Here is a 24,424-nt window from a genome sequence, read left to right as displayed (position 1 = left end):
CTGATTTTGGGCAAATATGGAGTGTCATTTCATTATTACACTGATGATACTCAATTATATCTGTCTTTTAACCCAAACTCTTCCAATGCCTTGAGGCACTTGTTGGCCTGTGTAGATGAGGTGAAGTCATGGATGGCTGCAAACTTTTTGAGTCTTGATGAATCGAAAACTGAGGTGATTATATGTGGTCCCTCTGAAATGTGTGATATGGCTGGAATTAACCTAGGTATATTGAAATTAACCAATTTAGGTGTGATCTGTGACAGTGCTTTAAAATATAACTCTAAAAAAAGTGAAGTTATCAAAGCTAGTTTTTATCAACTAAGAATGATGGCTAAGATTAGCATGTATAGACCTGGAGAAGACCATTCATGTTTTTATTTTTTCTCGACTAGATTATTGCAACTTACTTTATTATGGTTCTCAAGCAAAACTTTTGGACCGATTACAGTACAAAATGCAGCTTCAAGACTACTGACAGGTACTCTGAAATATGACCATATTACCCATGTCCTGAGATCATTGCATTGGTTACCAGTACCTTATAGAATTAATTTTAAGATTCCAATTTTTGTTTTTAAACTTTGCATGACACAGCCCCTCCATACATTGCTGATCTTATTCATGTTCATGAGTCAAAGAGAATGTTACGATGTAATGCACAAAATCTCCTACATGTTCAGATTTTGTAATTCTCTTTTTTTTTTTTTTTTTTTTTTATCGTACAGCACTGTGGTCAACTATGTTGTTTAAATATATTCTATAAATAAAGTTGGAGTTTGAGTTGGAGCATATTTAAAACCAGGTGTAAATGGTAATGCGCCTCGGCTGACCATTCGTGATCGGATCACTGAAAGTGCGTCTTAATACCAGGTGGAAACAGGGCCCTTGTAACAAGCACTCGATTTTACAGCCTCAAATCTTCACATCATCAAAGTGAACTAGGGCAATTGAGAGCAGAGGAAATGCTTTTATGTCTAACTGAAACTGCCTGCTTTGGTTTATACTGCTTCTGAGACTGGTGGTGATTATGGTGAAGACTGGTCAGTCTCTTAAACTGATGCTTTTCAAGTTTATCAAAATTGTTTCAATATAATAAATAGGGCTTTTAACATAACATTTGGTGTGATTAATCAAAAAAAAAAAAAAAAATTGCAAATCAATGTAAAAAATAACCCCATGCATGCTCGTATGAAAGTTAACAGGGTTTTTTTTCTACAATTCCACACTTCACTAAACCCCACTTACACTGACAGAATGAGTGTGTACAGAATTTCTTTATAATCAGTGACACTTGCTTTGATATTTCATTATATAATGTCCAGGCTGCTTAGTCAATCAAATTTACAGTCCTAATAACAACATGTCCAAACACATTTTGGCTACTGTACAATATTATTACAAATATGATATGGCTTAAATATAATAATGTGTTTGTGAATAAATTAATTACCTTTTTGTCAGTGCTGTTTTGCAGGTCTGTTATCTCTTGCCGCATCTTATTTTCTTGGTCCTGAACAAAACAAAATAAAATAAACAAACAAATTGTCCTCATTTGAGCAGTTATGTTTGACAGCCTAATAATAAATGTCATTCACACTTAAATGGTTAGTTCACCCAAAAATGAAAATTACTCACCCTCATGCCATTCCACACCCATAAGACCATCATTAATCTTCGGAACAAAAATTAAGATATTTTCGATGAAATCCGAGAAGTATATGACTCGTCCATAGACAGCAATTTAACCACCTCTTTCAAGGTCCAGAAAGCTACTAAAGACCTCGTTAAAATAGTCCATGTGACTGCAGTGGTTCAACCTTAATTTAATGAAGCGACGAGAATACTTTGTGTGTGCAAAAACAAAACAAAAATAACGACTTTATTCAACAATTTCTTCTCTTCTGTGAAATTTTCATACGTTGTTTACGTCAAGCGCTTCCAGGTTCTACGTCAGATCTCCGGCTCATTATTGGCCGACTCTTGCGTCAGCATCACACACGTGCATCACGCTCACGTGTGCATCTTCAGTCAATACTGAGCTGGTACTCTGACGTAGAACCTGGAAGCGCTGAGCTTAATTTGTATTCCGAAGATGAACGGAGGTCTTACGGGTGTGGAATGACATGGGGGAGTAATTAATGACAGAATTTTTATTTTTGAGTGAACTAACCCTTTAAAGTCAACATGGAATGACAATCACAACCCATTTTGCTTCTGTAATGTGGCATATTTCGGAGTGAGAAAAAAAAGGCAGGGCTTGATTTTATCCATTGGGATTTCATTGGATGGTGATAAAAGTGACAAGTTGTTGGAGGAATGGGGTTGAAAAATACGGGGGCACATGTTGACATCTGACAATAAAGAAAAGAGCTTCAGGGGCAAAGCAAGTTATTACATACTGATAAAAGGATTATGAAGACAAATATTGATTTCTCTGAAATAACATGCACTGATGAATTGTTCATAATAAGACCAGGGATGTGAATTCCTAAGGTACATAAGGTCATTCTCACTGACAGACTGATTTGCATGACAAAGCAACTGATTACTAATTTTCATTGAGAGTTGGCAGCAAAATCTGATTTGGAATTTTAACATTACTCAAATGAGCAGTGAAGTGATGCAGTGACTATCAATGGAAATAAAGCAGAGGATTGGCCCTGCGAAATACAGCAACCAGATGTCCGTTCCTTTGTTACTTATTTCGTTAGTTGTGAATCCCACCAATAACAAGGGCAACTAGCAGTGTGAACATCCACTCCAACCAAAGCTATAGAGACTAGCGTCCTCCAGCGATGTCGCTGCCAGTATGGAATGGTGTGGAAAGTGTGAGCTACTGACCCTGAGCTGTCTCTGTCTCCTGTTTTCAGCTTCCTGTATCTGCTGTCTGAGGTGAATCACAGTCTGTTCCAAATCCTCAATCACCTCTGATGCCTGACAGAAACACACACAACCTTCAAAAAATGCTATGAAACCATAAACTCAAAATATCAAAAACACTGAGATTAGCTCCATTCCAAAACCTAGTGAGCGGCCTACTTAGACGCCATTTTCATCACAAACATCCTCCTGATGCAAGTAGACAGCCTTATAAGAAACAATGCTTTTTCATTCTTCAAGAACAAAAGAGAAGCAAGAACTTTAGTGTGTATATATAAGTGCAAGTATATTTTCCAGGTACAGTATACTTTATGTAGCAAGTATAATAAAATCATTGTGCACTAGTATTATACTTGTGTGTGTACTATCAATACTTGGGACTTTTTAGGTTTTTAGCTTTTACTTGGGACTTTTTAGGTTTCAAAAGTATACGTTTAAGTGTATTTTAAGGATAACAGCAGTAGACTTTTAGCACACAGCTAGTTTACATCACTAGTTTACAAGTTTTTCTTTTCTATTTCAACTGTGACCTATACTATAAATTAACTTATAGTTATACTGTTAGTTTACTATGCACTTCCTGCTCATTTTTTAGTTTATGAAAGTCAAAGTCCCTTTAAGACAAGTAATTTCACTTGGTGCCATCTTTGAAACGCCTCTCGGGCATGCAAATGCAGCTCCTATCTTTTTGAATGGGAAACATCAAATTCTACAAAACTGTCCTTGTGAAAAATACATATACTAAAATGTATTTGAAATACATTTATTTCATGCTAAGTATACTAAAAATACATTTACATATTATGTACTTAATAAAAAGACCTTGCAATTGTACTTTTGGTATACTAAACTGCTAAATTGGAACAACTAATTTTGTATTTATTTTTTTGTGATAATTTTGTACTAATTTCTGACTGTGCTAATGTGGAACTATTGCAAGTATACTTCAGATACACTATATCTTGTATTTAAAGATTTTACTCAAAGATCATACAGTCCTTATTATTAGTGACATTAAAACACATTTTTTAAAATGTGCATTGTGCAATACAGAAATGCTCCAAATAATGTTTAATTATAATTTTTATCAGTAAGTCTCAAGTGATATGTCAGTAAATATTTTAATAGATTTAAACTATACTTAGTATGAAAAAAAAACTTTTTTACTAGGATGTTCACTAAGCTTTTAAAAACACCAATGAAACCTGACAACAACAGTCTCATAAAGCGTGTTTCTTATGCGTGTTTCTTAGCGTCTTTCTTCTTCAAACAGCATTTAAAAATGTTTTTCATTTTAGACCAGCCAATGTGCATGTGTAGTCATGAGCGAAAGTCTGAGAACACTGCCTGTGCCTGATTCTATAGCAACCGCAGCTGCAGTGACGTGATGACTTTACTAATCAACGATTGGCTCTTTCACTTGAAAGGTGGGGCTTATTCGCCATACTGGGTGTTGCACTTTCTCCCATTCATAAGTAATAGGAGTGCACCGTCTTCCTATATTTAAAGTCTTTAATGAAAGTACACTCTGAATTATATCATAGTTTTACTTTAATGGTTTTTATACCGAAAGTTTTCTTTAAGTGAGCTTAACATCATACCTATAGTTTACTATAGGTGGAAGAATTGTCAATAAAACCAGCCAAATGTTTATCCGTTTCTGTGTGGGTTAATAGCCACGGTGTACAAAAAAATATCAAATTAATTTACACTCATGTACTATTTTTGTACTCGGTTACTAACGTAACCTCGGTTCCCTGAGATACGGAACGAGTACTGCGTATGGGGAAAGGTCTCCCTTTTTCCCCGCTGCTGAAGCCTTTTTCAATAACGCAGTGTAACTGCATCGTCATTGGTTCACTCATAGACAAGTTGTTGAACCAATGACGGCGCGGCATAGCTGCGCGACCTATGGCGACAAAGCGTGCAAATATTCCCGCCGAAATGGGCGGGGTTAGGGGCTATATAAGCAGGCGTTTCGCCATAGGATTTCAGTGTAATCGACTGAAGCAACGACCCTGAAGCCGCAGCCTCGTGGCACGGCAAGTGACGCAGTACTCGTTCCGTATCTCAGGGAACCGAGGTTACGTTAGTAACCGAGTACGTTCCCTTTCGATACTTCACTCGTACTGCGTATGGGGAACGAATTCAACCACGCCGTGCCACGGCTGGGAACGATATAGCCTGTATTTGGACACATGGGAGGGGGTCCAAAAGACAAGCGAGAAGGCAAAGCCTTAACCGAACCCTATGGGAAAGGCGCTGTTTTGAGACCGGAGACCCCTTCGTGCGGCCACCAAAACAAACAAAGAGCTGATCCGACTGCCTAAAAGGCTGCGATCGCTCCACATAGGTCCTCAATGCCCTTACTGGGCAGAGTAGCTCCAGCTCTCGTTCATCCACCGAGGGAGGAAGAGCAGAAAGCGAGATGACCTGAGCTCTAAACGGGGTTGAGAGCACCTTAGGAACGTAGCCATGCCTAGGTTTCAGAACGACCTTTGAGTCTCCAGGCCCAAATTCAAGGCATGCAGGGCTCACAGAGAGGGCCTGCAAATCGCCAACGCGCTTAACCGATGCCAGTGCTAACAGCAGAGTGGTCTTTAGCGTTAAGGGCCTGAGATCGGCTGAACCCATTGGCTCAAAGGGGGTTCCCTTTAAGGCCCTGAGGATCAGTGAGAGGTCCCAAGTGGGAACGGTGAGGGGGCGAGGAGAATTCAATCGCCTAGCACCCCTCAGGAAACGGATTACAAGGCCGTTACGTCCCACTGATTGGCCAGCAATGGGAGCATGGAACGCCACAATGGCTGCTACGTAAACCTTAAGAGTAGAAGGGGTGCGCCCCATTTCCAAGCGTTCTTGGAGGAAAGACAGTATGAAGGATACGTCACTCTCCACAGGGTCTATGTTGCGTGAGGAACACCAATCAACAAAGACAGACCATTTCTGGTCATAGAGGCGTCTCGTGGACGGGGCTCTAGCCTGAGAAATGGTATTTAGGACATCCCCGGGGAGGCTGGTCAGCTCCCATCGAGGGACCAGAGGTGCAGAGCCCAAAGCTCCGGCTGTGGGTGCCAGATCGTTCTGTTTGCCTGAGAGAGGAGGTCCCGTCTCAGGGGAATTGGCCACGGGGCTCTCAGGGAGAGCTTGAACAGCTCCGAGGACCAAACCTGGTTCCTCCAGAGCGGGGCCACCAGAAGGACTCTGTGTTGGTCTTCTCTGATGCGCCGGATGACCTGAGGGATCAGTGCGATCGGAGGGAAGGCGTAAAGGAGCGTGCTGGACCATGTATGGGCCAGAGCATCGACTTCTTTCGAGAAAAATGTTGGGCAATGAGAGTTGTCTTCTGAGGCGAAGAGGTCTATCTCTGCCCTCCTGAAGAACTCCTAAATCTTGAGGACTACTTGGGGGTGGAGCATCCACTCGTCGGAGGGGATGTTGCTCCGTGACAACATGTCTGCGCCCAGATTGTTCCTGCCAGGAACATGAGTCGCTCTGAGCGACTGAAGCCTCGGAAGAGCCCATTCCAGAAGACGTTTCGCCAGAGCGCATAAGCGGCTGGACGAGAGACCGCCCTGGTGGTTTAAATATGACACCACTGTCATACTGTCCGATCGGACTAGAACATGACGTCCTGTCAAGTGAGTCTGAAAAGACTGAAGGGCCTTCATCACTGCTAGCATCTCTAGGCAGTTGATGTGTAGACGGCTTTCCTCGTGACTCCACGAGCCGAAGGCCGGTCTGCCCTCGCACACAGCGCCCCAACCCGAGTTGGCAGCGTCCGTTGAGAGCACCGTCCTTCGTGAGACCGCCTGTAAGGGTACTCCGCGCTTGAACCACGTAGGGTCCATCCAAGGTTTCAGGGCTAGAAGACAGGCCTGATTGACTTTGAGACATAAGCGACCGTGCCGCCAGGCGCTGGGAGGAACCCGGAACTTCAACCAGTACTGAAGAGGCCGCATCCGAAGAAGGCCGAGCTGCAGCACCGGGGAGGCGGAAGCCATCAGCCCTAGTAGCCTCTGGAAAAACTTCAGAGGGAGACAGGCTTTGTTCTTGATTGAGGCCGTGAGCTGCTGAATCGCTAGAGCACACTCCGGCGAGACTACTGCCGTCATACGGACTGAGTCGAAAACTGCCCCCAGAAACGAGATTCGCTGGGTGGGGCACAGCGAGCTCTTGGCTAAGTTGACCCTGAGACCCAGACATTGTAAATGGCTGAGGAGCACGGATCTGTGGTGTTCCAGCTCGGCTCGCGAACGGGCTAGAATGAGCCAGTCGTCGAGATAATTTAGGACCCGGATTCCCATTTGCCTCAGAGGGGAAAGCGCCGCGTCCATGCACTTGGTGAAAGTGCGAGGAGCCAGAGACAGCCCGAAGGGCAGGACCGTATATTGGTACGCCACTCCCTCGTATGCGAATCTCAAGAATCGTCTGTGACGGGGGGCTATCTGGATGTGAAAATACGCATCCTTCAGGTCCAGCGAGCAGAACCAGTCCTCGGGGCAAATGTGCGCGAGGATCTGTTTCAGCGTCAGCATTTTGAACTTCCGTCTCATGAGGGAGTGATTCAAAAGTCTGAGGTCTAGAATGGGTCTGAGACCACCATCCTTCTTGGGGACCAGAAAGTAGCGGCTGTAAAAGCCTGACTCGCTCTCTGTCGGGGAAACTATTTCCACAGCTCCCTTTCTTAGCAACGTCATAACTTCGGCTCGGAGGACATGTGCGTCGTCCGGATTGACCGAGGTTTGAAGCACCCCGCCGAAGCGAGGGGGCTGTCGTGCAAACTGGAGCGAGTAGCCCTGGGTTACGATCCCCATAACCCATTCTGACACATCGGGGATGGCCTGCCAGGCCTCGGCCCGAGTGGCAAGGGGTTGAATGATATCGGGTGACAGACCGCCGTTGAGGGGGTCGTACACCGAGAGGGGTGGAAGAGGAAATTTGCTCTTTTTTAGATGAGGTAAAATATTGTTCGCCGTGAAAACGGCGTTTGGAGTGGGCGCAACAGGTGTGGGCCCAGCTGTCACTTGGAGCATGTTTCCCACGCCCGGAATTAAACGAGGCGGAGGGGAAATTACTTGTGGGAGCTTTTGGGGCTGTCCGGTCGCAACGGGACGATCCCCCATCCTCTTCCTTCCTGACGAATCAGGACGACTTCGGAGGCACCGGGTCCAGCACAATCTTGGGCCGGGGTCCCTGGCGTCTCGGGAAGGGAGGGCGCTTCGCAGGGCGCGAGCGCTGGCGATGCTCCTTGGGTGGCGCTGCCTGTGTTGCGGGTGGAGCTGGCTTGTTCTGCTGAGCCGGCACAGTCCTGGGGCGGCTGGACGCAGAAGCAGAGCTGGAGCGCTTCGGCAAGAAATGCCTCATAGCCTGAGACGATTTCTGCGCAGCAGTAAAGCGCTCGGTGAAGCCGTCCACTGCAGGCCCGAAGAGACCAGAGGGAGAGACCGGGGCGTCTAAGAAGGCCGTCTTGTCCAGGTCCTTGATCTCCGTTAGGTTGAGCCACAGGTGGCGCTCCAACACTACAAGGCTGGCCATGGAACGCCCGATGGCCTGGGCCGTGGCCTTCGTGGCTCGCAGGGCAAGGTCGGTGGCGCTGTGAAGGTCCTTGAAAGCCGGCGTGTCAATTCCAGACTCGTCCAGCGAGCGGAGAAGTTTGGCCTGGAAGACCTGAAATATGCCCATTGTATGGAGCGCGGAGGCAGCCTGGCCCGCCGAGGTGTTAGCCCGTCCAGCCAAAGTAGAGGTGGTCCGACAGGGCTTGGAAGGAAGGGCCCTCTTAGTCTTCCATCCCACAGCCGCGGGAGGGCAGAGGTGAGCAGCCACCGCTTCGTCTAGGGGTGGCAGGTGCTCGTATCCCTTCTCTTCGGCGCCGTCGACGGCGTGAGGGCGGAGCGGTGCATTGTGTGAAGGCGGGCGGAATACGGAGCGCGCCACGACTTCGTGAGCTCCTCGTGGACCTCAGGAAAAAAGGGCGCTGAGCGCTGGCGAGGTGCTTGGCGGCGGCCTGGCAGGAACCACTCGTCCAGGCGGCTGCGAGATGGCTCCTCTGGAGGGGCCCACTCGAGGTCCAGCTCTTCCACGGCTCTGGACAGGATGCGGAAAAGCTCGGCATCCATGCCCTGGCCGTGCTCAATGGGCTCCAAGGGAGGCGGGGGAGCGGGGTCATCCGGCTCGCCAGCCCATCCTTCTGCTTCGGAAGCCGCAAGTGACATGGAGTCATCCTGCTCGTCGTCTGTTCCTCCGAATGAGACGAGGTCACTTGCTTCGGCAGAGGGACGCTGCTCAGGGCGAGAGAACAGGACGGGAGAGAGTTCCCTCGGAGGAGAAGGCGAGGCACGCGGGGGCTGGGCCGGCGTGAGCTCGCCTAACTCCGGGCGCTGAGTCGCTCTACCCCGCTGTCTCTTCCTGGCCGGTTCGCGGGAGGAAGGAGACGGGAGGGCGCGAGCGGCGAGATCGCCCTCCGTGAAGAAGGCGACCCGCGAGCGCAGGGAACTGAGACTCATGCACTCGCAGTGCGGGCATGAGTCTCCAGCAAGCGCGCCGTCCGCATGGGGCTTGCCCAGGCAGGCGACACACTCGCTGTGACCGTCGCTATCGTGCAGGGGGGCCCTGCACGTAGCACATGAGTGACGGGGCATCGTGAGACGCCGGTGCCGTGAAAACGGCAGTTGGGTGGCTCTTTGTAGAGCGGCGAGGGCCGCGGAAGCTCTTAGAAGCGGTGAAAACCGCTGAAATCGCTCTTTTAGAGCGGCGTTAAGCCGCGGGTGAAGCTCTCAGGCAGCGCGCCGGATGGCGGCAGGGGACGCACAGGAAGCGGCCGGGAGCGGGAAGCGGGAGGCGGCGGCTCGACGACGGCGCTGAAGCTGCGGTCAGTGAGGGCGCCGGCGCTGTCCTCAACCGGCGAGTCCAGGCGAGTCCGCTGCGGGAGCCTCTTCAGATGGCGGCGAGAGCTGTCAGGAAGGCGGCGAGCTTCTTCGGCTTCAGGCGGAGATCAGCGAAGAGAAGTAGAGGTCGTCGCTGAAGGAGAAAACACTGAAATCCTATGGCGAAACGCCTGCTTATATAGCCCCTAACCCCGCCCATTTCGGCGGGAATATTCGCGCGCTTTGTCGCCATAGGTCGCGCAGCTATGCCGCGCCGTCATTGGTTCAACAACTTGTCTATGAGTGAACCAATGACGATGCAGTTACACTGCATTATTGAAAAAGGCTTCAGCAGCGGGGAAAAAGGGAGACCTTTCCCCATACGCAGTACGAGTGAAGTATCGAAAGGGAACTTAAGTTATTCCACTCCAAAGCTGACTAGTTACTCTAAATTTGAACATGTAAGTTCATGAGATATGTAAAACAAACAGTAATCGTACTATCTCAAAGAAAAATATTAAACAGTGTACTCAAAAGAGCAAAATCAAATACAAGACCAGTACACTCAAAATACAAAATTCTACTTTTCTTAGAATACCTCAAGTACAAGTATAGGCCATATATACTGACTTTTCTGTAAAGCTGCCAGTATAAGCCAAGTATACTTATTTATAACTGTATAAGTTTATCTCTGATGAGCACATAAAAAGTATACTGAAAGTATACACTCTGATTTTTAGTTGAATAGAAGTACAGTATACTAATACCACAGTTGAATAAACTTGTTATTTTATAACAGAATTGTGACAAGCTCAGGGAATCATTTAAATGTCAAATTACAAACAAAAGTATATTTTTTTAGGACAGAATAATACCCAGTATTTGTGTGCACTGTGCATTTTGAGGTTGTTAGAATATCTTAGAAGTCCTAATATGTCCTAATGTTACACGCATACTATCAGAATTAACTGTGAGGTTTAGTTTACTCTCTTCATGTGAGTAGCAATATTTGGGTGGGAATAACTGATCGATAATTACGTTTCAGTTGAGTCACTCCAATTGGGTTAGGATGCTGCAGTAGAAGGTGAAGCAGCCCGGTTTGGAACAGAGCTAATATATCAGGAATCTTTCCTATGCTTGTAAATCAGAAAGTTAACACACTTGACAGGATGTTCTGGGTTCAGTAAAAGTTAAGCTGTCAACTACTACAGTGAGTAAAGCATGTGTAGATGTGAGTGAAGATGCCTTGGCTGCAGAGAGGCTGTGCTCCTGCTGGAAGTGGCTCATGTCAGCGTTATGTCTGGCCTGAAGTTTCTGCAGCGAGTCTTCATGCTGGTCTCTCATCTGCTCCATCTCCCTCTGCAGGGACACAGACCTGAAGCACACAAACAATCACCAAACTCTTGACTCTCTCCACCACATTGAATTAACATTTTCACTGAGCTTAAGGGGTTAAGGACAGATGTAACGCTGCCTACTGTTTGGAACATATTTCAAGTCAGGTGTGTTCACGAAGGCTTTACATCTGTTACACCAAATCTCTGCACCTGCGATCAATCGTATCTGAGCTTGCCAGGATTTCTCGTACCTGCGGTTGGCCTCTTGTAGCTCAGCGCTGATGGAGGCGATATGAATCTCTAACTCGGCTTTCTCCTGTGTAACCTTCTGCCGAAGCAGGTTCCCGTTCTCCACCTCCACCGAAAGCTGCTTTACTCGTGTCTCCAGCTCATGCACCATCTGCTCCTAAAGGAGCCAAACAGAAAAAGAAAGATAAGGGAAAGAGACAGAGGAAGATGAACAGTTTATTTAGACAGTTCATACAAATGAACCAGCTCAAAAAAAGTGATTCAGAGATTTCGATTTCTGCAAAACATTTTTTAAAGTGCCCCAATATGATTTTTTGAATATTACCTTTCAGTTGTGAAGCCGAAAGTGCACAATGAATAAAGTTATTGTCTCTCAAAAGAAAGAATCGACCACCTAAATGAGTCGTCAGGAATTCGAATCCCATTTCCGTGGCGGCTACACGTCACTGGGTAATACATTTGCCTAATGCCCACCCTATGTTCTACATTGTCCGCCCATGAACAACTTTTTATTTGGACCAACTTGCTCCTCAGAATCACAACCTGTAAGTAAGAATAATTATTGATGTACAGTACAGTCCAGTTTGGAACCACTAAGATTTTTAATGTTTTTAAAAGAAGTTTCGTCTGCTCACCAAGGCTACATTTATTTAATTAAAAATACAGTAAAAAACAGTAATATTGTGAAATATTATTACAATTTAAAATAACTGTGTACTATTTAAATATATTTGACAAAGTAATTTATTCCTGTGATGCAAAGCTGAATTTTCAGCATCGTTACTCCAGTCTTCAGTGTAACATGATCCTTCAGAAATCATTCTAATATGCTGATTTGCTGCTCAATAAACATTTATGATTATTTTCAATGTTGAAAACAGTTGTGTACTATTTTTTTTCAGGATTCCTTGATGAATAAAAAGTTCAAAAGAACAGCATTTATCTGAAATACAAAGCTTCTGTAGCATTATACACTACCGTTCAAAAGTTTGGGGTCAGTAAGAATTTTTATTTTTATTTTTTTGAAAAGAAATTAAAGAAATGAATACTTTTATTCAGCAAGGATGCATTAAGTCAATCAAAAGTGACAGTAAAGACATTTATAATGTATTTCAGATAAACACTGTTCTTTTGAACTTTCTATTCATCAAATAATCCTGAAAAAAAATATTGTACACAAATATTTTGTACAATTGTACACATTAAATGTTTCTTGAGCAGCAGATCAGCATATTAGAATGATTTCTGAAGGATCATGTGACACTGAAGACTGGAGTAATGATGCTGAAAATTCAGCTTTGCCATCACAGGAATAAATTATTTTGTGAAATATATTCAAATAGAAAACAGTTATTTTAAATTGTAATAATATTTCACAATATTACTGTTTTTTACTGTATTTTTAATTAAATAAATGTAACCTTGGTGAGCAGACGAAACTTCTTTTAAAAACATTAAAAATCTTAGTGGTTCCAAACTTTTGGACTGTACTGTATTTTCTACCAAGTGCTCAAAATACATAATGTGTATGTCTCTGGCTAACCGGCTGACTCACATTTTTACTGAAATACTTCTGCTAATCAGCTGTGGGCCACTATTACCTAAAATTGTGTCCATTAATGCAGATTGTCTGTTGTTCTTACTACTCTGAGTAAAGATAAAGGATGGAGAAAGATTTGTTTTACAGAACTTCAATCAGTCATTCAAGTTAGAACTCGGCTAACGTATTCGATACAGTTATTGATACAGTTATTGATAGGTTCGGGTTGAATAACTAGTTCTTCCAATGTTTCATCATCGGACTCATGCTCAAGTTGATATGATATCCGACAGGCGCTGAAAGTGGTAGACCAAATCACAACAGACTGGCTCTTGGAAAGGAGGGGTTTAGAGAGACTGAATCATCGTGTCATTTGGTGGTGATGTGCAGTGTATATTATGAGAAAATGAAAGTGTTTTCAACATTTGATGCATTTAATACTTTAATACAGTGCTTTACACAATACATTAGCAACTTCAAAGTAAAATAACAGTGTCAATGTTGCAAAAACTCAATTCTATAAACTATAAAGCTGCTCTACAGAAGACAATAGTGTCATTATTCAGCTTAAAGGGATAGTTCACCCCAAAACATTTTGTCATCATTTACTCACCCTCAAGTTGTTCCAAACCTGAATGAGTTTCTTTCTTCTGTTGAAAACGAAATGAAGAATGTTGGTATCCAAACAGTTGATGGCACCCATTGACTTCCATAGAAGGAAAAAAAAAATACTATGAAAATCAATGGGTGCTGTCAACTGTCTAGTTACCGACATACTTTAAAATATTTTCTTTTGTGTTCAACAGAAGAAAGAAACTCATATAGGTCTGGAACAACATGAGGGTGAGTAAATAATCACAAAATTATCATTTTTGGGTGAACTATCCCTTTAATTTAGTTCAGTGTTAGTTCAGTTCAGTAATACTGTACAGTAATTTTTTTAATTGCGTTTTTGTTAATGTAGAAAAATATTTTGGTTAAAGCTAGTATTCACCACTGTTTGAGTGTTTTTTGTTTTGTGTTTTTTAATGTAAATGTATCTGTTCAAATTTAATTCTGTCACTAAATAAATAAATAGTGTTTAGTTGCAGAATTGAATGAAATTAAAGTTCTGGCCCCCTTACATAGTTTCAATGTAGTTAGCTGTTCTTCAGTAGTTGTTATCATAACCAACGTAGCTCACAATTTTTTCAAAAGTCTAAAAAAAAAAGTTGAACTACTTTAAAATTATGAGTAGCTTGTATCTCGAACAAACTACAGCTTCACAGTAGCTTCCCAACACTGATTTCCACTACAAAGAGACAACAGAAAAAGGCAGTGAAGATCTTCTGAATGGGGAATTCTTCTGTAGATGTGATAGCGAAAGTTGAACAGTTCAGTAACAGTGAGCTTAAACAGCTTTCTAACAGCATTCATGGCCACCACACCATCCTCATCCACCTTCAAAGATCATCTGAGATCATCTTTCAAACAGCCTCAAATCTGATGCACCTGTGGGCCTCTGTTCTTTAGCACAACCCAGAGCATGCTGGGATTGAATATGAAAAAGGCATGTGAAGCAGCAAAGCATGGCTCAGCCCTCAAAGAACATCTAGGATCTAGGATGGTGTTCATTTGAAAATGAGACAACCATATCTGATGAAATACAGGAAGGGGAAAACTTTCCATGGGACAGCAAGAGCTGTTAAACCAAAACCAGACAGCCTGCCTTAGCAGAGCTCAGACACACACACACACACACACACACACACGTGTCTCATCGTTAATGGAGGCCACTGTCCCGTGCGTGGAGGATGGAATGCAGGCTGATATGAATGATGACAGATTATTGATTGAAGATACATAGCTCAGATGATGAAAGTGGCCAGTGTTGAAAAGCACAGCTTTCTGATGGCAACGGCAGTGTCGAAACGCTGGAAAATAGGCCTTTGTTAACTCGCAGTGTGAAATGTAGCATGATCTGAAAGAGTAGGGCTTGTGCTATGACGCACGCTTGTAATTAATATACTGACCCTTGTAGCACACACCCGCCATCGGTACATAAAATCATCTGCATAGTTACCCATCCTACTGTTAAAAAACTGTCATTGCAGCAAAAACAGTATCATTTGCATTTTGTGAATCCATACTTCGAACACTGAGTAGGGGAGAGTGGGGTAAGAAAAATATTTTAAGTAAACTTTTTAAACCAATTTAAGTAAACATTCACACATCTCAAACTACTCGGAGAATCTTAGAGTCGGTCAGAAACGGCTGTTGATGTAAAAGTGATTGTGATAATGCCCTCTTACTGACAAACCCCGCAGGTGACATGGGACGCGTCTTTATCCTTTTAATCACACATGCCCTCATCTGAGAGCACGTCTCAGTGGCCAGGAGGATGTTACCTATAAAAGCGCATACTCTACCATCAGCCCTCTTTGAGGATATGGATCAACAATAGTTTTATGAATACTCAACACAAACAAAGATAAAATAAAAGAACCACTCCCTTGTACTCATTTTATGGGGCGTATTCTACTTCACTATCTTTTTTATTATATATATATATATATTTTTTTTTTTTTTTTTTTTTTTTTTTTTTTTTATAAAGATTCAAGGTATTTTCACTAAAAAATGTTGTCATTTAATTTTATGTGGCTTTAACCTGCTGAGTAGGCTACTTTTGCATGGATGAGAAACAGCCCCGCCAAGTTGGCGAGCTGAATAGAAAATCTAATTTTCCATGATTAGAAGAGAATGTGAATAAAGACAATGCATTGCTGGTTGTATCGATTTACACGCATATTGCTTTGGGAATAAAGGAAAATTCCTCATATACACATATACATTCAGGCATTCTCATCGTTGAAGCATTAAAGGGTTAGTTCACCCAAAAATGAAAATAATGTCATTTATTACTCACCCTCATGTCGTTCTACACCCCTAAGACCTTCAATCATCTTCGGAAACAAATAAGATATTTTTGTTGAAATCCGATGGCTAGTGAGGCCTGCATCGCCAGCAATGTACTTCCTCTCTCAAGTCCATAAAGGTACTAAAAACATATTTAAATCAGTTCATGTGAGTACAGTGGTTCAATCTTAATATTATAAAGCGACGAGAATATTTTGTTTTTTTTGTGCACAAAAAATAACAACTTTTTAACAATATCTAGTGATTTCAAAACACTGCTTCGGAGCGTTAAAAATGTTTTGTGTTGAATCGGTGATTCGGATCACATGCCAAACTGCTAACATCACGTGACTTTGACGCTTGGAAACCACTGATTCGATTGGTAAAGCTCCAAAGCATCATGAAGGAAGTGTTTTGAAATCGGCCATCACTAGATATAGTTAAAAAGTAGTTATTTTGTTTTTTGGTGCACAAAAAATATTCTCGTTGTTTTATAATATTAATATTGAACCACTGTACTCATATGAACTGATTTAAATATGTTTTTAGTAACTTTATGGATCTTGAGAGAGGAAGTACCATTGCTGGTAGCCATCGAGCCATCGGATTTCATCAAAAATATCTTAATTTGTGTTCCGAAGATGAACGAAGGTCTTACGGGTGTGGAATAACATGAGGGTGAGTAATAAATGACATTATTTTCATTTTTGGGTGAACTAACCCTTTAAGAAAGACCACACCGGTGCCACTACTATCAGCTATGAACATAATAAATAAGAATCCACCTTATTTTGCCAACGTAGAAGTAAGCTATTTTATATTTATTTTTAAGCAATTTTATGATTATGATAATAAATTAAATTAATATGATAAATATCAGTTTGTAATATCAAGCAGCATAAAAGATTTTTGTAAAGCTAAAATAACTGGAACTGGACGACACCAGAAGACTTGTAAATTCAAATTAAAAAATGGCCGTGCTGTTCTTATGTTAAAAATAAGGTGGATAAAACAGGGCAATCCGTTTACTGTGGGTCTAGTCATCACAACCTGTCTTTTGCCTAAAATGTATCCACCCCCATTAGACAATATATTTACTTTAATGTGGACTGTATTAACGCAGACATTTTCTCTGACCTTGTATCAATTTTATAAATCCTTTAATCTTTGTGCATCAAGTGGCTATACTGCAATGATGATGGTGCATAGTTTGACAAATGGAGGTTTGTGGCTGATGCACTTAAATTAGCTGGTGTTCACATCTCTCAGGTACAGTCTGTGTTACGACATCAATGCAAGTCATCAATCTCAATTGAGTCCCAAATCTGATGAATATGTATCTTGTCATCAATATTCAATGTGTTGCTTCCTTTATTGAGGGCTGACATTGGCACTGGCGTTCTGCACATCAAAACTTGGCGATCACGCCAACAATGAACGATAGGAATATTAAGCAGAGTGAAGGAAAAGAACAGTCGTACCAACTTTTGACATGCTCCCAAACCACAGGCAAACAGACAAGCACCCGTTGGTGCTCCAATCTCGCCCGTCCAGAAGATACGTAATGTGGCCGATGTGACTCCACGTAGCTTTGAAGAGCTTTTTTGAGAAATCAGGATAGCACCAGAGTGTGCCGCACAAAAGAATGATGAAAGAACTAAAGATAAACAAAGGCTTTCAAAGGCTGGAGTATTGAGACATCAAACGCAAAGTAGAAACAACACACAGCATCTCACCTCAGCTGACATATTGACAACAGCAGCCTATGAGGAGAGAAGAGGTAAGACAAGGGGAGGGGGGTTATGGGTGGAGAGGTTGGTGAGGTCAGCCTAAACCAACAGAATGGGAGAACCTAATTTCCAATGACAGAAGGGCCTTTCATCTGGGGCCCTGCCTGGAAATGTGCTGTGTTTAATTATTAAAGAAGGGTCATACTCTGTGGGGTCGGCATGCATTTGAAGTCTCATAAATTCAGCCCTGCTGACAGGCCGCGGCCGGCCTTCTCAGTTTGTGCCTTTACCTGTATGACAGCCGCTGAATGCTAATTTGTAACAAGCAAAACTCATTAGGCCTCTGCAACAGAAGGACACGCGTCCCAGCTCATCTCAGGTAGAGCGCCACAGTGCTCCAGGTCCCTCTAGTGGGACAGCTTCAATCGAAGCCTATAATGCATGCTTTGTTTCAGGCACACCCCAAATGCACACACAAGAAGACATTTACAAGGTGAGCGAAGAGGAGAAAAGACCAAGACAAAGAAACATCCTCTACACAAAACACGAATGCCAAAGTGAATGCCTGTCCAATGCTTTAAGAGTATTTGTTCTTGTGCTGCTGTGGCAGTAACAATCCTCAGTACTCAAGAGGGCTATAGAGTTTCCTTCAAATGTCAGTGCCAAACTATTGCACTGCAGGTCTGGTTTTACGGAGGTGCTAAGCACCCTCAAACAAAAGCAAGAGCACCCGGAGTTGAAACTGTAATAACAGCATATTGATGAAACCGATTTGGCAAATGCTCCGATGCGTATTTGGGTTTGCGCTCTTAAGAGCATCACAGGTTTCTATTTACAACAGCTTTGAGCACTGTGGCCAATCACAGACATGTCTGTTGATCTCCTGAACACAATGGCCAATCAGAGGTGTTTAATTTAGTCAGAATCATGAGTTTTTGTTCAGTGCTGAGTTCTGCAACACTCGCAAATCCTCTCATTATTACAAAAGTAATTGATTATAAAGGAAGTTTGCAGAAGATTGCGATAAACTGAAGCAAGTTACTGTTTTTTTAGTGATGATGGAGATTTTTGTGCATGTTTTATATATAATCCATTCAGAATATGAATAAAAGTTTTTTGGGTTCTTTTGCTGCTAAAATGACTTAAGAGCGATTCACTCTCGAAGTTACAATGATTGACAGTGATAACCATAGGAATAGATGGGACAAAAATAAAAGCCGAAATAGAGGTGCATTAAGTAAGGGATAATCCATGGCTAGCAGTGCCATGCATGACATAGAGGCAAAGAACCACCTGAGGTGAAGCATTCAATCCCTTTAATGCAAATCATTCATATAATTTAATGCACAGCTGTGGTGTATCCCGTTTATACCATGGTCATTTGCCAGCATTGGCAATTTAAAGCTGTTTAACTGACCAGGGGGGTAAAAACTGTGGTTATTTTTGTCAGTTATGGCTGATTATATCTAGCATTTTGCCCACTTTGAATCAAACACAGAGATAGTGGGGCGATAAGATTACATTTATTTAAAAGAATGAATTATAGCATTTATTTGACTTAGTTACTGATCGAGAGAGAGAGAGAGAGAGAGAGAGAGAGAGAGAGAGAGCAATGTGTGTGAGTCTGTGCAGCGTCTCTCTCTTACTAGCAATGATGATGTGAGTTTAATTACTTCATAAACAGCTATGTTATTTAGTCGTTGCTAAGAAATATAATGTCGCAATCCAGTAGCAAAGCTATTTTATTAATAAAAGTTAATAGGAAGTTTCTGCTCATGCTCATAAATGTTTCTGTGTGTGCAGAGCTCTTTCCGATCTCTCTGTGTGTGATGTGTGTGCATCAATGAAAGTAGCACATTAATATAGAACAGTGATTAAACTGACTGGAACTACCTGTGCATTAAACAGTTTTAATGCATATCTTCCAGCCAATCAGAATCGAGTATTCAGACATAAGCAATATATATTATATATAAGTAATATAAATGTAGATGTGGCGACCAGGGCGGGCGAGAGCCGTGAGGGAACGGCGCGAGGCCGGTGGCGCGAGTGTTAATGAGCTTCACCTGGGAGGCGCACCGGCCTTGAGTCCCTCACGGAGGAGCTCCGGGAGCATAAAAGGAGGAGCGACTACAGTGAAGGACGAGAGAGGACCAGGCCTGGACTTTATGTTATGTTTTATTATGTTTGTGTGGCCGGCAGACGTCCGCGAGGGTCTGCCGGCATTACTTTCGTTTTGTTCTTTGTTTATTTCTAATTAAAGTTTTGTTGAATGTTCGCCGGTTCCCGCCTCCTTCTTCCCGTATTGACGAACTTCGTTACATTGGTGCCGAAACCCGGGAGGAAGGAGGGACATGCTGTCGAAGAGCCCTCGCTGCTGAGGGGGATCGCGGTGCTGCGGAGTTCGGGCAGCGCGGGAGTGTGTGTAGACCGCGAGAGGCTGCCCGAGGCGGTGGTGCTGGAGCCTAGTGACAGGTGGGACGGAGAGCTCGAGGCTGTGCCCCTGGGACGAGGTGGGGTGGCTGCCGTCCAAGAGGGAGCGGAGGAGTCGCCGCCGTTTGCCGTGGGCCGGAGCCTGCTGCCGTCCGCCATAAAGGGGAGGAGCAGGGAACGGGGGACTCGCTGCCGGCTGCCCTCAGTCCGGAGGAGCCATCGCCGGCCGCCAGGAGGCGGTCGAGGATCGGGCCGTCCACCGAGCGTCCAGTGCCACCGCATGGCACCGCGAGGAAGAGCCTCCCGGCTGGCTGAGGACCGAACGGCAGTGTGTCGGGGAACCGGACCAAGAATTTTTTTTTTCTCTTTTTTCCTCTCTCCCCTCTCTCGTCCTGTCGCTCCCCTTGCTTCCGTCTCCTTTCTCTCGTCTCGTCTGTCCTTACCCCCAGGTGCTGCGGCCGCCGAGACAGGCCCCGGGGGGGAGTAGAGCGCAGTCTCGGGAGTACCCCCCGGCCTGCGAGGGGCGATGGGGGTATGTGGCGACCAGGGCGGGCGAGAGCCGTGAGGGAACGGCGCGAGGCCGGTGGCGCGAGTGTTAATGAGCTTCACCTGGGAGGCGCACCGGCCTTGAGTCCCTCACGGAGGAGCTCCGGGAGCATAAAAGGAGGAGCGACTACAGTGAAGGACGAGAGAGGACCAGGCCTGGACTTTATGTTATGTTTTATTATGTTTGTGTGGCCGGCAGACGTCCGCGAGGGTCTGCCGGCATTACTTTCGTTTTGTTCTTTGTTTATTTCTAATTAAAGTTTTGTTGAATGTTCGCCGGTTCCCGCCTCCTTCTTCCCGTATTGACGAACTTCGTTACAGTAGACTAATAGATTAACATAAAAATATGCTAATTTTCGTATCAAAATATTTTTGAAATGCTGTTATAGTTACTTTTAAAAGTAATGACTTGTAAATCTTGTAATCTCGTAAATCTCTCACTGTACATTGCAATTCTTGTTAGGATTTTTGCATAACATTTTCAATTGGTGTTTTAACATGTTTCAGAAAGCAAAGTACAGTGAAATTGAGCTTATGTATCTCTATGTTACATCAGAAGCACAGCATGTTTCCATTCAACAGTGTTGAAGTATGTGTGAATACACTCACAGTGGCCTGCGTCTGGCCGCTGTACTCGGCCTCCATCTTGGCGAGTCTTTGGTTGGTGTCCTCCAGCAGCTCCTGGATGTTATCTGTGTGCTTCTTCTGCAGCTCAAACTTCTCCTGTTCCATCTCCGCCACAGCAGCATGGAACTACCAGGAAGGATGAACCAATCATACAATAGAGCTCAACAGAAGGGATCCAGCAGGGGAAAATTTAAAATTAAAACAAGGCAGTGTGATTTCAAGTAGGAGAAAACTGTCACTGAAAACAGTGAGTGGTCATTTCTCTGTAACCTCCACTCTACTGGATACAAAACCAGAAACAGAAAAAACCAACAGATAATGTTACACTGGTGTTTAAATTTGCATAAATGTTTAAGATTGTGAAACATAAAAACAGATAATTAGTGAACATAAGACGATCTCACGCTGCAATCTGGCCATCCTTATTGTTGAGCTCTGAACATGAGGCCTACAGAATATTATGTTTAGAAACAAAGAACAAAGAGAATGTTTTATAAAGCCTGAAGCAAGATACCCTTCAACCAAAAGCCTGTACAAAGGCAGGGCCGGATTCTCCAGGAAAAAAAAAAAAAAAAAAAAAAAGTTTCTATTTCTATTTCTGCAATAAACATACATATCTACTGAGCACTCAGAGAAGATGGATTTTTGGGATTCTTTCTCAGACTCAGACGGGATTGGCTGAGCTCTAAACTCACTGAGTGTTCAGTGTTCAAAGCTCTGGCTGCTAGAGGGACAGGTCTGTGGAAACCTGAGCCTTTTCAACCCTTCCTTACCTTCTTCTCCCATTCGTTTTTCAGAGATTCAGCACTTTGATCAGACATTTTCTTCAGCTCGCTGATCTGTTTCTCTTTGGTCTGTTGGATGACCTGGGACTCTCGCAGCAGGCTTTGAACTACAGGGGAGAGAGAGAGGCAGACACAAACATTCAGGCCTGGCCGCAGGGCATCTCTATGTCTGCTCGCACCCCAGGCCGCCTCAAACAGCACCATTCTTCTTGACTCAAAAGTAAAAATAAAAAACAAAAATAAATAAAAATACAAACAATAGGTATGAAAAACAACAGATAAACCAATATCGCAGTGTTATATGATTTAAGGTGAAGTGTATTACAACAGCAAGCCATAAAAGGTTAGTTGTGTGAGTGAGCATGGTTAGGCTAGTTTTGTATTGTAAAACTAAAATGTAAAATGTGCAAAGCTGTTCCTGAAGTTACCAAGTACCTTTAAAGTTTAGTTTATGCCTGACACATCCATTCCACATCCACTTTACTTTTCATTAATGTCATCATTAATGAAGATTAACTTAAGTTCATTCAATAAATAATCAGCACGGTGTCACTTAGAATGATATTAAATAAGACACAAACTGAAAAGCAGACGTTGTGATTTTGGGGGATAATTCATAACTAAGTCAAATACAAGACATCAAATCACAGATCATGAAGAAAAGACCTTTTTGTCTGTGAGTGTTATTCATGCTGTACTACGTGTCTGTTTACAAAGTGCAGCTTTTGTTGGCTCCTCTGAGCCATGACTTAAGGGCCATTTTGGAAGCGTGGGAGTGGTGTTCAGCTGGGACGCATTGGGCAACACCGTGCCACTGACAGAGCGCTCAGAACATGACCTCCTCTATGTTCCGCCCTCACCTCTCTTCTCCAGCCTCCGAACTGTCTCCTCCGCCTCCTTCTGCTTCCCACGATACATGGTCTTCAACTCATCAATCTCGCCGTTCTTTCGGTCCAAAATCTGAGAAAATACACACAAACCAGATATGTACATTTTCTGAAGAATATGTGACTTGTGTTGTGCATGGTTGTCATTGTGCAGTTGCTAAGGTGTCCGGAGTGGTTGTTAGAAGGGCTGGGTAAAAAATATTGATTTCTCGATTTTAATCAATTCCCATTTTTACGAACTGATATAGATTCTTAAATCCCAAGAATCGATTAGTCTAGTCTGTTTTCAGTTGATGAATGAGCAGAATATGTAGCGCCTCTCATCCAATTAATCTCAATAATCTTTGTGCTTTGTTACTTTGCATATGAAGCAAAGTCTCAGATTTCAAATGACGTCCATCTTATTATGAGATTCAAAAAATAAATATAGTTTTGGCGCAGTTTAATGTGACATGACAGCTCGCTGTAGTGCCTCAGTTAAAGAGAAGCGGCAGCATGGAGCGCATGTGAACATCCTCTCCTCCGCTTTATTAGCAGTCACAGCGCAAAATAAACACGACTAAATATCTGAAGCTGCGTTAAAATATACAGTACAACTTACCTTACAGAACAAATCCGTATCATGTCTCGTGTAATAGCTCAATCAGTGTTTCAACTTCGGAAAGACGTCGATAAAACAGCTTGTAAACAATGTCATGTAACGTCACATATACCTCAGAAAAGCATATTCAGTGACCATAAACTCATTAGTCAGCTAGAAAAGTGAACTCTAGAAAGCAGCATTCTGATAAATATAGCTATGCACCGTTACATATTCATTTTAATTTTTAATGTTCTTCAATATTTAATGCATGTTTGAATAAATCAGTTATGACAGCCACGATTTAAATGTTTATATTGCAAAACAACGAATTGGAGTAGAAATATGACTTTGTAATTCTAAACTTTATTTATAATAAAAACATCGAGTGTTAATATTATAACCTTCAATATTATTATAGTAGTACCAACTGACTTACATGTGTAGTTTACAGCATTAGTTGAGAGATTTTTTTTTTCCTCTAGAAAATTTGGCGTGTACTGTAACTGAAATACTACATCCAAAATAATCTATATTAAACAGCAAGTTAGCATTTATTGAATTAGCTAGTTAAAGCTAACCAATTTTCCACTAATAAAGATATTTGAGTTGAGAGTACATGATCATTTGAAGTTAAATGTATGAATTAGCTTTCTCAAATTTCTTACTTAAATGAAAGTTGAGTAATTAAAATGTATGAGTACAAAATAAAAATCTGAATGTCTACTTTGAGTTTCTTCATTTAAAAATTTTGATGTAACATTTTTTGAGGTTTTGCCAACTTCTTCGGGTTTACAGTGCACTCAGTGAGACCGATCACTCTGGCTGTTCAGATTAGCGGACTGGTGCACGAGAAGAAAAACGAAAGTGATGAAAGCAGCCAAACAATGAAATCAAGAGGAACACACGCAGAAGGCTCTTCTAATTTTACATCATCTTACCTGAGCATTCCAATATGTTCATATATTTATAACGACATGGCCATCTGGTATAAAGCAAGTGAAGACCAACTGATTAATATGATATATATTCAAAATGGTAAGCAAGAGCTGCTTTGTTTATGGTTTGT

General features: G+C 42.8%; 1 protein-coding gene across 6 annotated transcripts in view; it reads right to left on the bottom strand.

Annotated features, from left to right (window-relative positions):
• cep112 (centrosomal protein 112) overlaps nt 1–24,424 on the bottom strand; it is a 193,814-nt gene that overhangs the window by 130,470 nt on the left and 38,920 nt on the right. For all 6 annotated transcript variants that reach the window (XM_048190649.1, XM_048190658.1, XM_048190676.1 and 3 more), the window contains 7 exons: nt 22,749–22,848; nt 21,877–21,995; nt 21,086–21,229; nt 11,335–11,489; nt 10,992–11,121; nt 2,845–2,937; nt 1,454–1,513 (listed from right to left, as the gene is read on the bottom strand). In XM_048190649.1, coding sequence (XP_048046606.1) covers nt 1,454–1,513; nt 2,845–2,937; nt 10,992–11,121; nt 11,335–11,489; nt 21,086–21,229; nt 21,877–21,995; nt 22,749–22,848 — 801 coding nt within the window. The remainder of the gene's footprint in view (nt 1–1,453; nt 1,514–2,844; nt 2,938–10,991; nt 11,122–11,334; nt 11,490–21,085; nt 21,230–21,876; nt 21,996–22,748; nt 22,849–24,424) is intronic.

This window comes from Megalobrama amblycephala, linkage group LG1, assembly GCF_018812025.1.
Source record: "Megalobrama amblycephala isolate DHTTF-2021 linkage group LG1, ASM1881202v1, whole genome shotgun sequence".
Taxonomy (NCBI): Eukaryota; Metazoa; Chordata; class Actinopteri; order Cypriniformes; family Xenocyprididae; genus Megalobrama; species Megalobrama amblycephala.
This window is presented reverse-complemented; position numbering and strand designations above follow the sequence as displayed.